General features: G+C 48.3%; 2 protein-coding genes across 2 annotated transcripts in view; one reads left to right on the top strand and one right to left on the bottom strand.

Moving 5' to 3' along the window:
* alg8 (ALG8 alpha-1,3-glucosyltransferase) overlaps positions 1-218 on the top strand; it is a 14134-nt gene extending 13916 nt beyond the window's left edge. The window contains exon 13 of the mRNA XM_078244977.1: positions 1-218. This exon is cut by the window's left edge and continues 261 nt beyond it. The gene's annotated coding sequence lies outside the window, so the exon portion shown is untranslated.
* A 6736-nt stretch (positions 219-6954) lies between these two features.
* guca1d (guanylate cyclase activator 1d) lies at positions 6955-11183 on the bottom strand. The gene is made up of 4 exons (XM_078244976.1): positions 10989-11183; positions 9990-10139; positions 9226-9313; positions 6955-7079 (listed from the first exon to the last, which is right to left on the bottom strand). Exons 1-4 carry the CDS (start codon positions 11181-11183, stop codon positions 6955-6957), a joined length of 558 nt encoding a protein of 185 aa, XP_078101102.1.
* Between the last annotated feature and the right edge of the window lie 1837 nt (positions 11184-13020).

Here is a 13020-nt window from a genome sequence, read left to right as displayed (position 1 = left end):
CCAATCACACAGGAAACGCTCTGACTCACCGACCAATCACACAGGAAACGCTCTGACTCACCGACCAATCAGGACGAAGCAAAGTCATCTTTCCAGTAACTCTGTTGGTGATGTTCTCTGCGTTTCTGGCTCCATTTCAGCATATTTCTCTGGATTATCACACACACACACACACACACACACACACACACACACACACACACAGACAGACAGACAGACAGACACAGACACACAGACAGACACACACACACACACACACACACACACACACACACACAGACAGACAGACAGACAGACACACAGACAGACACACACACACACAGACAGAGACAGACACACACACACACACAGACAGACACACACACACACACACACAGACATACACACACACACACACACACACACACACACACACACACAAAGACACAGAGACAGACAGACAGACACACATACACACACACAGACACAGAGACAGACAGACACAGACACACAGACAGACAGACATACACACAGACAGACATACACACACACACAGAGACAGACAGACACACAGACACACACACACACATACACACTCACATCTCACTCGGTGGAAACAAACCTTCAGGTGGATAAAACAAACGCACCAGTGGTGAAGAACTACAACTACCACGTGGACCAAAACAGAACTGAAAGACATTTATGATGTTAGTTTTTCTACGTTTAAAATAAAGATGAATTATCTCATGGTTTGTAATGCTTTTTATTGTTACATCTTCATCTTCACCTGCGCTGGAAAGTAACTAAGTACATTTACTTGAGAACAAACTCAAGGTACTTGTACTTCACTCGTGTATTTCCATGTTCTGCTATTAAATATTGAACTTATTACTCTCCACTATGATGCATTAAGCAAGCTTCAATGTAACGTTAAACAGGCAAATGTTCAGCCCACCAGACTCCATGTAAATAATCAGGACTTTTATCATCGTAAAACACACTTCATTCAAAGTGGACAGAAACTAAATAAAACTACCAAAAGCCGTCTTGGTTCATCTTTCCACTGTTCCAACAATCACCACTCTGGTTTGGTTGAAATAAACCCTTAATTCACCCATTTACATGTGGAGATATGCTGGCTCTATACACGCTAAAAGTCCTGATTATTTACATGGAGTCTGGTGGAGATATGCTGGCTCTATACACGCTAAAAGTCCTGATTATTTACATGGAGTCTGGTGGAGATATGCTGGCTCTATACACGCTAAAAGTCCTGATTATTTACATGGAGTCTGGTGGAGATATGCTGGCTCTATACACGCTAAAAGTCCTGATTATTTACATGGAGTCTGGTGGAGATATGCTGGCTCTATACACGCTAAAAGTCCTGATTATTTACATGGAGTCTGGTGGAAATATGCTGGCTCTATACACGCTAAAAGTCCTGATTATTTACATGGAGTCTGGTGGAGATATGCTGGCTCTATACACGCTAAAAGTCCTGATTATTTACATGGAGTCTGGTGGAGATATGCTGGCTCTATACACGCTAAAAGTCCTGATTATTTACATGGAGTCTGGTGGAGATATGCTGGCTCTATACACGCTAAAAGTCCTGATTATTTACATGGAGTCTGGTGGAGTTTAGTGAAAACATAAATGACCCTTTTAAATATTGTAATTCCCAGATCAGGTGACTAGAACATTTATAATGAGGATTATTTATTAGGTCGTGTTGATGTCAGAGTTTAAATGGAATGACACAAAGTTTTTAAAACTTTATTGATAAGGCAAAACAAAACATGATCTGTTTAAAATGTACTTACAGAGTTTTTACTGTAAATGTCTCTCTATTGCACAATAAGACGTGTTAGCATTGATGCTAAGCTGCAGGTCAGATCTGACTGTACGTCTACCAGTTCACAGCTTTAAGGACAAAATGGCCTCCTCCCTCTCCAACTCCCAACATGACATCATGACTTCGCGTAAACATACACGCCACTTTCCTAAAGCCACGTGGCGTGTTATCGCGAGACCAACCTCCCTACTCAGATCTGCGTCCTTTCATACTACTCGCTACGGCGTCCATTCACACGCAATCCCAAGGTAATGTAAGTCAACGGAGGCCAAACGGCGTTGATACACACGCTAAAAAGCAAGTATGCGTCTTGATAACACGCCAATAGTGGCGTACCAATTGGCGCGTCATACATACGCCACTTCATGACATCAGTCTGCTAACTAACCATCAAATCTGAGTCCATAAATCACATTTTCTGGATCAAACGTGTGCAAACGTTTCCCTCTGTCGCCTCGATCGCGTCTCACTCACCAACGTATAAAAGTAAAAACACTCAAATCATTCATCAGATTCCCACGTAGACGTCACATCACGTAGACGTCACATCACGTAGACGTCACATCACGTAGACGTCACATCACGTAGAGCGTCACATCACGTAGGCGTCACATCCGTAGGCGTCATCGCGTAGACATCACATCACGTAGACATCACATGACATCACATCACGTAGACTTCACATCACGTAGACGTCACATCACGTAGACGTCACATCACGTAGACATCACATCACGTAGACATCACATCACGTAGACGTCACATCACGTAGACGTCACATCACGTAGACGTCACATCACGTAGACATCACATGACATCACATCACGTAGACGTCACATCACGTAGACGTCACGTCACGTAGACATCGCATCACGTAGACATCACATGACATCACATCACGTAGGCGTCACATCGCGTAGACGTCACATCACGTGAGACATCACATGACATCACATCACGTAGGCGTCACATCACGTGAAGCGTCACATCACGTGAGCGTCACATCACGTAGACGTCACATCACGTAGACGTCACATCACGTAGACGTCACATCACGTAGACGTCACATCACGTAGACGTCACATCACGTAGACGTCACATCACGTAGACGTCACATGACATCACATCACGTAGACGTCACATCACGTAGACATCACATCACGTAGACATCACATGACATCACATCACGTAGACGTCACATCACGTAGACGTCACGTCACGTAGACATCACATCACGTAGACATCACATCACGTAGAGCACATCACGTGACATCACAGCGTCACATCACGTAGACGTCACATCACGTGAGACGTCATCACGTGGACATCACATGACATCACATCACGTAGACTTCACATGACATCACATCACGTAGACGTCACATCACGTAGACATCACATCACGTAGACGTCACATCACGTAGACGTCACATCACGTAGACATCACATCACGTAGACGTAGTAGGGGTGTGTATATACGCCAAAGCTGCCCAATTTGGGGCCGTCCTCTCTTTGTTTTTGGCCCGCGTGCTTATTCTACTCTTATTTTAGAAGTAATGACTACGAAATGTACATTTTGTGCAGTTATAAAGTACGTAATCTGAGTTTAACGGCGCTGTAATGCACCGTGCTGGTAAACTACCATTTATGTTACATACGTAGGTTTTAACATCGACATTTATTTTGGGCCTGTGGCCTTCCATCCAGATACATTTTGGCCCTTCATGTGAACTCATTTGGGCACCTCTGATATACATGTTTATCACCATACGGCAGTGGTTCCCAACCTGGGGTCTGGGGACCCCTCAGGCTGCTACTTAGTAGGCCAAACCTCCGGGACCTCTTAACCTGGGACCCCTGCTGTCATCAGGTCAGCTGCTAGCTGCTGTCATCAGGTCAGCTACCTAGCTGCTGTCATCAGGTCAGTTGCTAGCTGCTAGCTGCTGTCATCAGGTCAGCTGCTAGCTGCTGTCATCAGGTCAGTTGCTAGCTGCTAGCTGCTAGCTGCTGTCATCAGGTCAGCTACCTAGCTGCTGTCATCAGGTCAGCTGCTAGCTGCTAGCTGCTGTCATCAGGTCAGCTACTAGCTGCTGTCATCAGGTCAGTTGCTAGCTGCTAGCTGCTGTCATCAGGTCAGCTGCTAGCTGCTGTCATCAGGTCAGCTACCTAGCTGCTAGCTGCTGTCATCAGGTCAGCTGCTAGCTGCTAGCATCCTTGTTTGTCCTGCCGCCACAGCATCATTATTTTATGAATGAAACATGGCGGAGAAACGTAAAAGTGCTGATAATCTATCTCGAGAGGTACCTCAACGTCGGTTTCGGGGGGGGGGGGGCCCAGCTTTTCTTAGACATAAGTAGGGGGGGCACCAAGGAAAAAAGGTTGGGAACCACTGCCATACGGTATTATACCGACAGGCTTTGGACAGCGGTGTATCGTTTTTGCAGCTGATATACTGTCTATGATGTTGACCTGGAAGGACAAGTTCATGGTGGACGGGAAGACAACACAAAGGTTAAGAAATCAAACTGTGACGCTGTCTGTAAATCAGCTGTTAGGGCTCAGACTGCTGAGCCTTTAAACAGCATTAAGAGGATCAGCAGACTCCCAGCATGCTCGGCTTTCAGACACACAACCGGCCTCCAACTGTGTCCGCTCGATACAGTGCTGCTCATGAGTATAGGAGCCCATGCTGCAGTTGACTAAAAAGAGGAATAAAATAAAAACATCTTTTGGAGTTTGATCTTAATGCCTTAATTAAAAGAAATAGGAAAAATCCGACCTTTAAGGACGCCAGTTTTCTTTGTGACAATTTTCACAATTTTCTTATTCCCCCTATGTTAGATTCCCATAGAGACAGGCAGACTTTTATTTTGAAAGGCCAGTTATTTATATACAAAGTTCCCTTGGTCCCCACATCATCACATACCCTTCACCATACCCCCCCATCATCACATACCCTTCACCATACCCCCCATCATCACATCCCCTTCACCATACCCCCCACATCATCACATACCCTTCACCATACCCCCCACATCATCACATACCCTTCACCATACCCCCACATCATCACATACCCTTCACCATACCCCCCCATCATCACATACCCTTCACCATACCATAAATGTAGGTATGGAAAGTACCCCATGCCGACTTCACCAGAGCGTCCAACGGCTGATTATCGGTCTGGTGTGTAACTGCCTTAAGTTCATTTTCTCCTGTTGTGTCTGTCGGAAAAATGCCGTTTTAGTGTCAGAATGTTCTGGAGATATATGGCTTGTTGAAGAACGTCCCAATATTTACTTTGGTGACTATTGGAGTTTAGATTCTCTTCCCCAGAATCAATTAGCCTAATTGGGTGAGGAGCAAGCTCTGCCTCTCCAGCTCCTCCCGTAGCTCTGGGTGGATGTCTTGTGGGGAGAAAGCTCTGGCTCTCCAGCTCCTCCCGTAGCTCTGGGTGGACGTCCTGTGGGGAGACAGCTCTGCCTCTCCAGCTCCTCCCGTAGCTCTGGGTGGACGTCCTGTGGGGAGACAGCTCTGCCTCTCCAGCTCCTCCCGTAGCTCTGGGTGGACGTCCTGTGGGGAGAAAGCTCTGGCTCTCCAGCTCCTCCCGTAGCTCTGGGTGGACGTCCTGTGGGGAGAAAGCTCTGGCTCTCCAGCTCCTCCCGTAGCTCTGGGTGGACGTCCTGTGGGGAGAAAGCTCTGGCTCTCCAGCTCCTCCCGTAGCTCTGGGTGGATGTCTTGTGGGGAGAAAGCTCTGGCTCTCCAGCTCCTCCCGTAGCTCTGGGTGGAGGTCCTGTGGGGAGACAAGCTCTGCCTCTCCAGCTCCTCCCGTAGCTCTGGGTGGACGTCCTGTGGGGAGACAGCTCTGCCTCTCCAGCTCCTCCCGTAGCTCTGGGTGGACGTCCTGTGGGGAGACAGCTCTGGCTCTCCAGCTCCTCCCGTAGCTCTGGGTGGACGTCCTGTGGGGAGAAAGCTCTGCCTCTCCAGCTCCTCCCGTAGCTCTGGGTGGAGGTCCTGTGGGGAGAAAGCTCTGGCTCTCCAGCTCCTCCCGTAGCTCTGGGTGGACGTCCTGTGGGGAGAAAGCTCTGGCTCTCCAGCTCCTCCCGTAGCTCTGGGTGGATGTCTTGTGGGGAGAAAGCTCTGGCTCTCCAGCTCCTCCCGTAGCTCTGGGTGGATGTCTTGTGGGGAGAAAGCTCTGGCTCTCCAGCTCCTCCCGTAGCTCTGGGTGGACGTCCTGTGGGGAGAAAGCTCTGGCTCTCCAGCTCCTCCCGTAGCTCTGGGTGGACGTCCTGTGGGGAGAAAGCTCTGGCTCTCCAGCTCCTCCCGTAGCTCTGGGTGGACGTCCTGCACTGATATTATTTTTTGGGCATTTTAAGGCCTTTATTTGACAGGACAGCCGAAGACATGAAAGGGGAAAGAGAGAGAGAGAAGGGGGAATGACATGCAGCAAAGGGCCGCAGGTCGTAGTCGAACCAGGGCCCGCTGCATCGAGGAGTACACCTCTATATATGGGCGCCCGCTCTACCAACTGAGCTATCCGGGCGCCCGCTGTCCTGCATCGCGTCTCCCCCCCTCTGCAGCACTGTTGTCGGCCAGTGCGTCAGCGTCCATTTTCGATCCGTTCCAGTCTGCATAAACGACCAACGCAGTTGACATGCTTCGTCCTTGTTGCATTACTCGTTAACATCAGTCTAAACAGATTTCTGTAGTTGAGAACGTCAGTTATAACGGCCCACGTTTAAAAAAAAGTCGGGTTTAAATTGGACTCGGGGACACAACGTGCACGGTGTAATGTTAGGGTCGGGCTTGATTTTTTTGGGCCCGATCTAAGCTCTAGTGACTACGGGGCGAAAGGATCGCTCATAATCTGTGTTCAACACACTCAGGATTAGTTCTGGATGCTTGGAGGCTGGACAGCCAATCACAGTCCATCCCAAAGGGTTCCTTGTTTCCCGCCACCTCGCTCCGACCGCCAAACATCCGGTGAGTCTTTTCTCTTATTTTGAAGGGGGATAACGGTTGAGTTTGTTATACTTTTAGGATGGGGGGATTGGAGGATCTCTTCTCCTGTCAGTCTTTGTCGCCCCTGATTCTACGCTCTGCTCCCGGCCGTCTCACAGCATCCGGCCCTCCACGATGATGACCAGCACTGGCGTCAGGTCCATCAGATTCTTCAGCATGTCCATGATGTCAGCATGGTCTTTGGCTCCCTCGATGAACTCCTCCAGGGTCATCTCACCTGAGGCGGGACAAAGGTAAGAACACAGTTGGTGGCTTCTAATGAGGGATGGAAACTTTTAGCGTGTATATAGCCAGCATATTTCCACCAGACTCCATGTAAATAATCAGGACTTTTAGCGTGTATAGAGCCAGCATATCTCCACCAGACTCCATGTAAATAATCAGGACTTTTAGCGTGTATAGAGCCAGCATATCTCCACCAGACTCCATGTAAATAATCAGGACTTTTAGCGTGTATAGAGCCAGCATATCTCCACCAGACTCCATGTAAATAATCAGGACTTTTAGCGTGTATAGAGCCAGCATATTTCCACCAGACTCCATGTAAATAATCAGGACTTTTAGCGTGTATAGAGCCAGCATATCTCCACCAGACTCCATGTAAATAATCAGGACTTTTAGCATGTATAGAGCCAGCATATTTCCACCAGACTCCATGTAAATAATCAGGACTTTTAGCGTGTATAGAGCCAGCATATCTCCACCAGACTCCATGTAAATAATCAGGACTTTTAGCGTGTATAGAGCCAGCATATCTCCACCAGACTCCATGTAAATAATCTGGACAATAGCAAAGCTACGCCGTTCTTACGGCAGGGCTGTGGACCCCTATTGTTCTTCTACTGATTATTCATCATCATCATTATTCTTCTCCGCCTAAAACTCAGACTAAACCGTACATGGTGGGGGGTTGCCATTTTCAGGCCTGGTCCTCAGGCGCAACAATTCACCCACTTCCACCACTTCCACCACAAAATGTGTTGGGTACCATCTAGGGCCCCTCCTGAGGCCAACCCTAGACTGGGGTACTGAGGGGTCAACGTGGGCGTGGCCTATGGGACCCACGTCTAAATGTACTACTTACACTAACGTGAACAACTTTAACTTTACAGGGTAGATAGACAATGGGTCATGGACCACACCTACCAACAATTACACATGTGGACCACTAGGTGGCGCTATAATGGTTTTTCACACATTAGAAGACCTTACATCCACGTCTTCCTTGAATCAAGCTGAATCACATGATATAGGCCACGCCCATTTCCGCTTAAAGTTTTGCAATATTGCGCAAAACCAGCTTTTGACGACCAAACACATTTTCCTAGCTAGCTACCACACACGTATCATATCATATCTCGGCCAAATTAAATGTTATCAGCAAAGAACTTGAGATCATTGTTCAACATCCCACTACGATGCTCCATACCAAATATGGCAAAGATCGGCCTTTAGGGGGCGCTATAAGCAACGCTTATTTGTTTTGGCCAATAACGCAATGCATTTAAATGGGAAATTTGCAATTCCAATATCTCTGCCGCAGTAAATGATGAGAAAATTCATCTTTATTTTGAAAACGTAGATTTAGAAATATTCTGGAGCCTATTTTGCCGCCAATACTGCTGACGTCGTCTTTGCTGTAATCAAATAAAATGTACAAACACAAAAATATTGACAAAATAAAGTTGAAGAACACCCTATTATTTCATTTTATCAATGGGAAACATCCATGTGTCCAGACCAGGACACGTTTCTGGTGTGAAAAGACAGAAAACGCCACGCTCACGCCACGCTCACGCCACGCTCACGCCACGCTCACGCCACGCTCACGCCACGCAGCTGACACGCTCACGCTCACGCCACGCAGCTGACACGCTCACGCCACGCAGCTGACACGCTCACGCCACGCTCACGCCACGCTCACGCCACGCAGCTGACACGCTCACGCCACGCTCACGCCACGCAGCTGACACGCTCACGCCACGCTCACGCCACGCTCACGCCACGCTCACGCCACGCTCACGCCACGCAGCTGACACGCTCACGCCACGCTCACGCCACGCTCACGCCACGCTCACGCCACGCTCACGCCACGCTCACGCCACGCAGCTGACACGCTCACGCCACGCTCACGCCACGCTCACGCCACGCAGCTGACACGCTCACGCCACGCAGCTGACACGCTCACGCCACGCTCACGCCACGCTCACGCCACGCTCACGCCACGCTCACGCCACGCAGCTGACACGCTCACGCCACGCAGCTGACACGCTCACGCCACGCTCACGCCACGCAGGCAGTGTGCAGGAGCTCTTACTGAGAATATCATTATATAATATCTGTATTAGCATGTTGTTGTTTACCTTCTCCCTTCACATCGATCCTCTCAAAGATGATGGAGACCACGTCCTCAGGGTTGGTTTCTCTGTTGCGTGTGATGTCCTGGATCGCCTGCAGAGGGAGACACACACACACACACACACACACACACACACACACACACACACACACACACACACACACACACACACACACACACACACACACACACACACACACACACATACACACACACACACACACACACACACACACACACACACACACACACTGTTGTGAAATTACATATTCAATCTGTGATCCATTGTTGGGTGTTTAGGGATCATTTACCCCGCTGCTGTGTGTGTGTGTGTGTGTGTGTGTGTGTGTGTGTGTCTGTGTGTGTGTGTGTGTGTGTGTGTCTGTGTGTGTGCGTGTGTATGTGTGCGTCATTCCCCTGCTCTGGTGTTCCCTCCTCTCATTCCCCCTGCTCTGGTGTTTCCCCCCTCTCATTCCCCCCTGCTCTGGTGTTCCCCTCTCTCATTCCCCCCTGCTCTGACGTTTACCCCTCTCATTCCCCCTGCTCTGGTGTTTCCCCCTCTCATTCCCCCCCTGCTCTGGTGTTTCCCCTCTCATTCCCCCTGCTCTGGTGTTTCCCTCTCATTCCCCCTGCTCTGGTGTTTCCTCCTCTCATTCCCCCTGCTCTGGTGTTCCCCCCTCTCATTCCCCCTGCTCTGGTGTTCAGAGGGGGGTGGAACAACCCCCTGATATCCTCGGATGGTTTTTGGAGGATTTGTGCGATGATTACCGCGAAGATGGACACCAGCTCGTCTTTGTCGATCTTGCCGTTTCCGTCCTGGTCGAAGAGTTTGAAGTACCACTTCAGTTTCTGGTTGATTTCCCCTTTCAGCAGCAGACTGATGGCTGCGATGTACTCCACAAAGTCGATGTAGCCGTCCTGCAGACAGAGGTCAAAGTTCTCTGAACATTTAGCTCCGAAACTTAAAGGGTCATTTTGTTTTCTTTCACCCTGGACTCTCTGTCTCCATGTGTTTGTGTCTGAGTGTCTGATGGAACAACAATCTCTGAAACTGGTCCAGTATTAAACCAGAACCAAGCTGTAATGTTACCCTACAGGACTAATGTTCAGCAGCAGTTAATGTCCACTAAAAGGTCTGTTTTTACCCACCAGACTCCATGTAAATAATCAGGACTTTTAGCGTGTATAGAGCCAGCATATCTCCACCAGACTCCATGTAAATAATCAGGACTTTTAGCGTGTATAGAGCCAGCATATCTCCACATGTAAATGGTTGAATTAAGGGTTTATTCCACTTTGAATGAAGTGTGTTTTACGATGATAAAAGTCCTGATTATTTACATGGAGTCTGGTGGAGATATGCTGGCTCTATACACGCTAAAAGTCCTGATTATTTACATGGAGTCTGGTGTAGTTTGGTGATGGTGATTTTGGGGCTGTTTCATGTTAAACTAAAAGGATCTTCCTCTTTAACTAAAAGGTCTATCTCTGTAGGGATCCTTTCATAATGTTGTCAGACACAGAAACCAAAGTTACCCTTAAATTTGATAAACATGTTTGTGAGTGAGATGCGTGTGTATGTATGTGTCTGCCTATGTGTGTGTGTGTGTGTGTGTGTGTGTGTGTGTGTGTGTGTGTGTGTGTGTGTGTGTGTGTGTGTGTGTGTGTCTGTGTGTGTGTATGTGTGTGTCTGTCTGTCTGTGTATGTGTGTGTGTGTGTGTGTGTGTGTCTCTGTGTGCTTGTGTGTGTGTGTGAGTGTGACGCACCCCGTCCATGTCGAAGGTGAAGAAGACCTGGTCCACGTAGCTGTTGGCGTTCTCCGTCATGCCCCTCAGGTTCAGGATGGCCTTGAGCTCGAACAGCGTGATGAGGCCCGACGGAGACTCCTTCATGAACTTGTTGTACCAGTGGTGCATGTCCTCGGCCAGGATGTCATCCAGGTTGGAGCCGTGGTTCCCCATTGGTCCAGAGAAACAGACGCCTCTCCTAATAATTCCTTTATTAATCCCTGAGGTGGGAAGTAGGAAAGTATATTTACTCAGAGAGACAGGCACGCACGCACACACACACACACACACACACACACACACACACACACACACACACACACACACACACACACACACACACACACACACACACACACACACACACACACACACACACACACACACATAGGCAGACACACAGACATACACACGCGCACATGCACGCACAGACACACACACACACACACACACACACACACACAACACATTCACATAGGCAGACACACACACACACACACACACACACACACACACACACACACACACACACACGCAGACACACACATTCACATAGGCACACACACACATTCACACATTCAGACACATACACAGGCACGCACATACACACACACACACACACACACGCACACACACACATTCACATAGGCAGACCCACACACACACACACACACACACACACACACACTACACACACACACACACACACACACACACACACACACACACACACACACACACACACACACACACACACACACACACACACACACACACACACACACACACACACACACACACACACACACACACACACGCAGCCACACATAGGCAGACACACACATACACACGCACGCACGCACATGCACGCACAGACACACAACCAACACATTCACATAGGCAGACACACACGCATGCATGCACACACACACACACACACACACACACACACACACACACACACACACAGTTACACTTCTGTGTATCTGTGTCCCACAAAGGGGAAATTCACACTGTTGCAGCACCAGAGGTGGAAAGAGTACAACAATATTCTACTTAAGTAGAAGTACTATAACTTAATGAATAGTAAATAGTAAAATGTATCGAACAAGGGACTGTCACCCTGAAGGAAGAGGGTTGAAGAAAAGGACAGAAAAACCAACAGATGACCTCAGACTACAGCTGCAAGCTTCTTTTAATCCTCAGTGGACGCATGTTTGAGAGTCCTCTGCATACATATCCTAAACCTCTCCTAATCCCTCAACACGTTTGTACATCCTGCACTAACCCACACAGCCTCTTTCTTTTTTCTCAATGTTAAATAGTTATATGTAAGTATGTGTAGGGTCCAAAATTGGCACCAGTCAAATGCTGGTAACATATGCAAGTGGCTGGTACAGTTGCTTCAGTCATCAGCCAATCATAATCTATTGAACATTCACTAGCCCTTTGGCTGGTGGACGAAAAAGGTCATTTTGACTGACACTTGCCCCGACAGCTTTGTGGGGACCAAAATGCTGGACCCCCCAAGGTTAAAGGTCTGTTTGAGGGTTAAGACTTGGTTTTAGGATTAGGGTTAGAATGAGGTTCTGGTTAGGGTGAGGGTAAGGGTTAAGGTTAGGCATTTAGTGGTGATGGTTAAGGTTAGGGTAAGGGGCTAGGGAATGCATTATGTCAATGACGGGTCCCCACAAAGATAGTGAAACAAACATATGTGTATATACTTGTATATATGTGTGTGTGTGTGTGTGTGTTATTTGTTTGTGTCATTTATATTATTGTTTTTTTTTATGAATGTACCATCAACCAAGGCAAATTCCTAGTGGGTGCTATAGGTCAGTGTTTCTCAAATGGGGGTACGTGTCCCCCTAGGGGTACTCTGGAGGACTGCAGGGGGTCCATGTACCCCTAGGGGTACTCTGGAGGACTACAGGTGGTACGTGTCCCCCTAGAGGTACTCTGGAGGACTGCAGGGGGTACGTGTCCCCCTAGGGGTACTCTGGAGGACTAC

This window comes from Sander vitreus, unplaced genomic scaffold (genome assembly GCF_031162955.1).
Source record: "Sander vitreus isolate 19-12246 unplaced genomic scaffold, sanVit1 ctg348_0, whole genome shotgun sequence".
NCBI classification, from domain to species: Eukaryota; Metazoa; Chordata; class Actinopteri; order Perciformes; family Percidae; genus Sander; species Sander vitreus.
The sequence above is the reverse complement of the archived record's forward strand: the minus strand, read 5'-3'. Positions and strand labels throughout refer to the sequence as shown.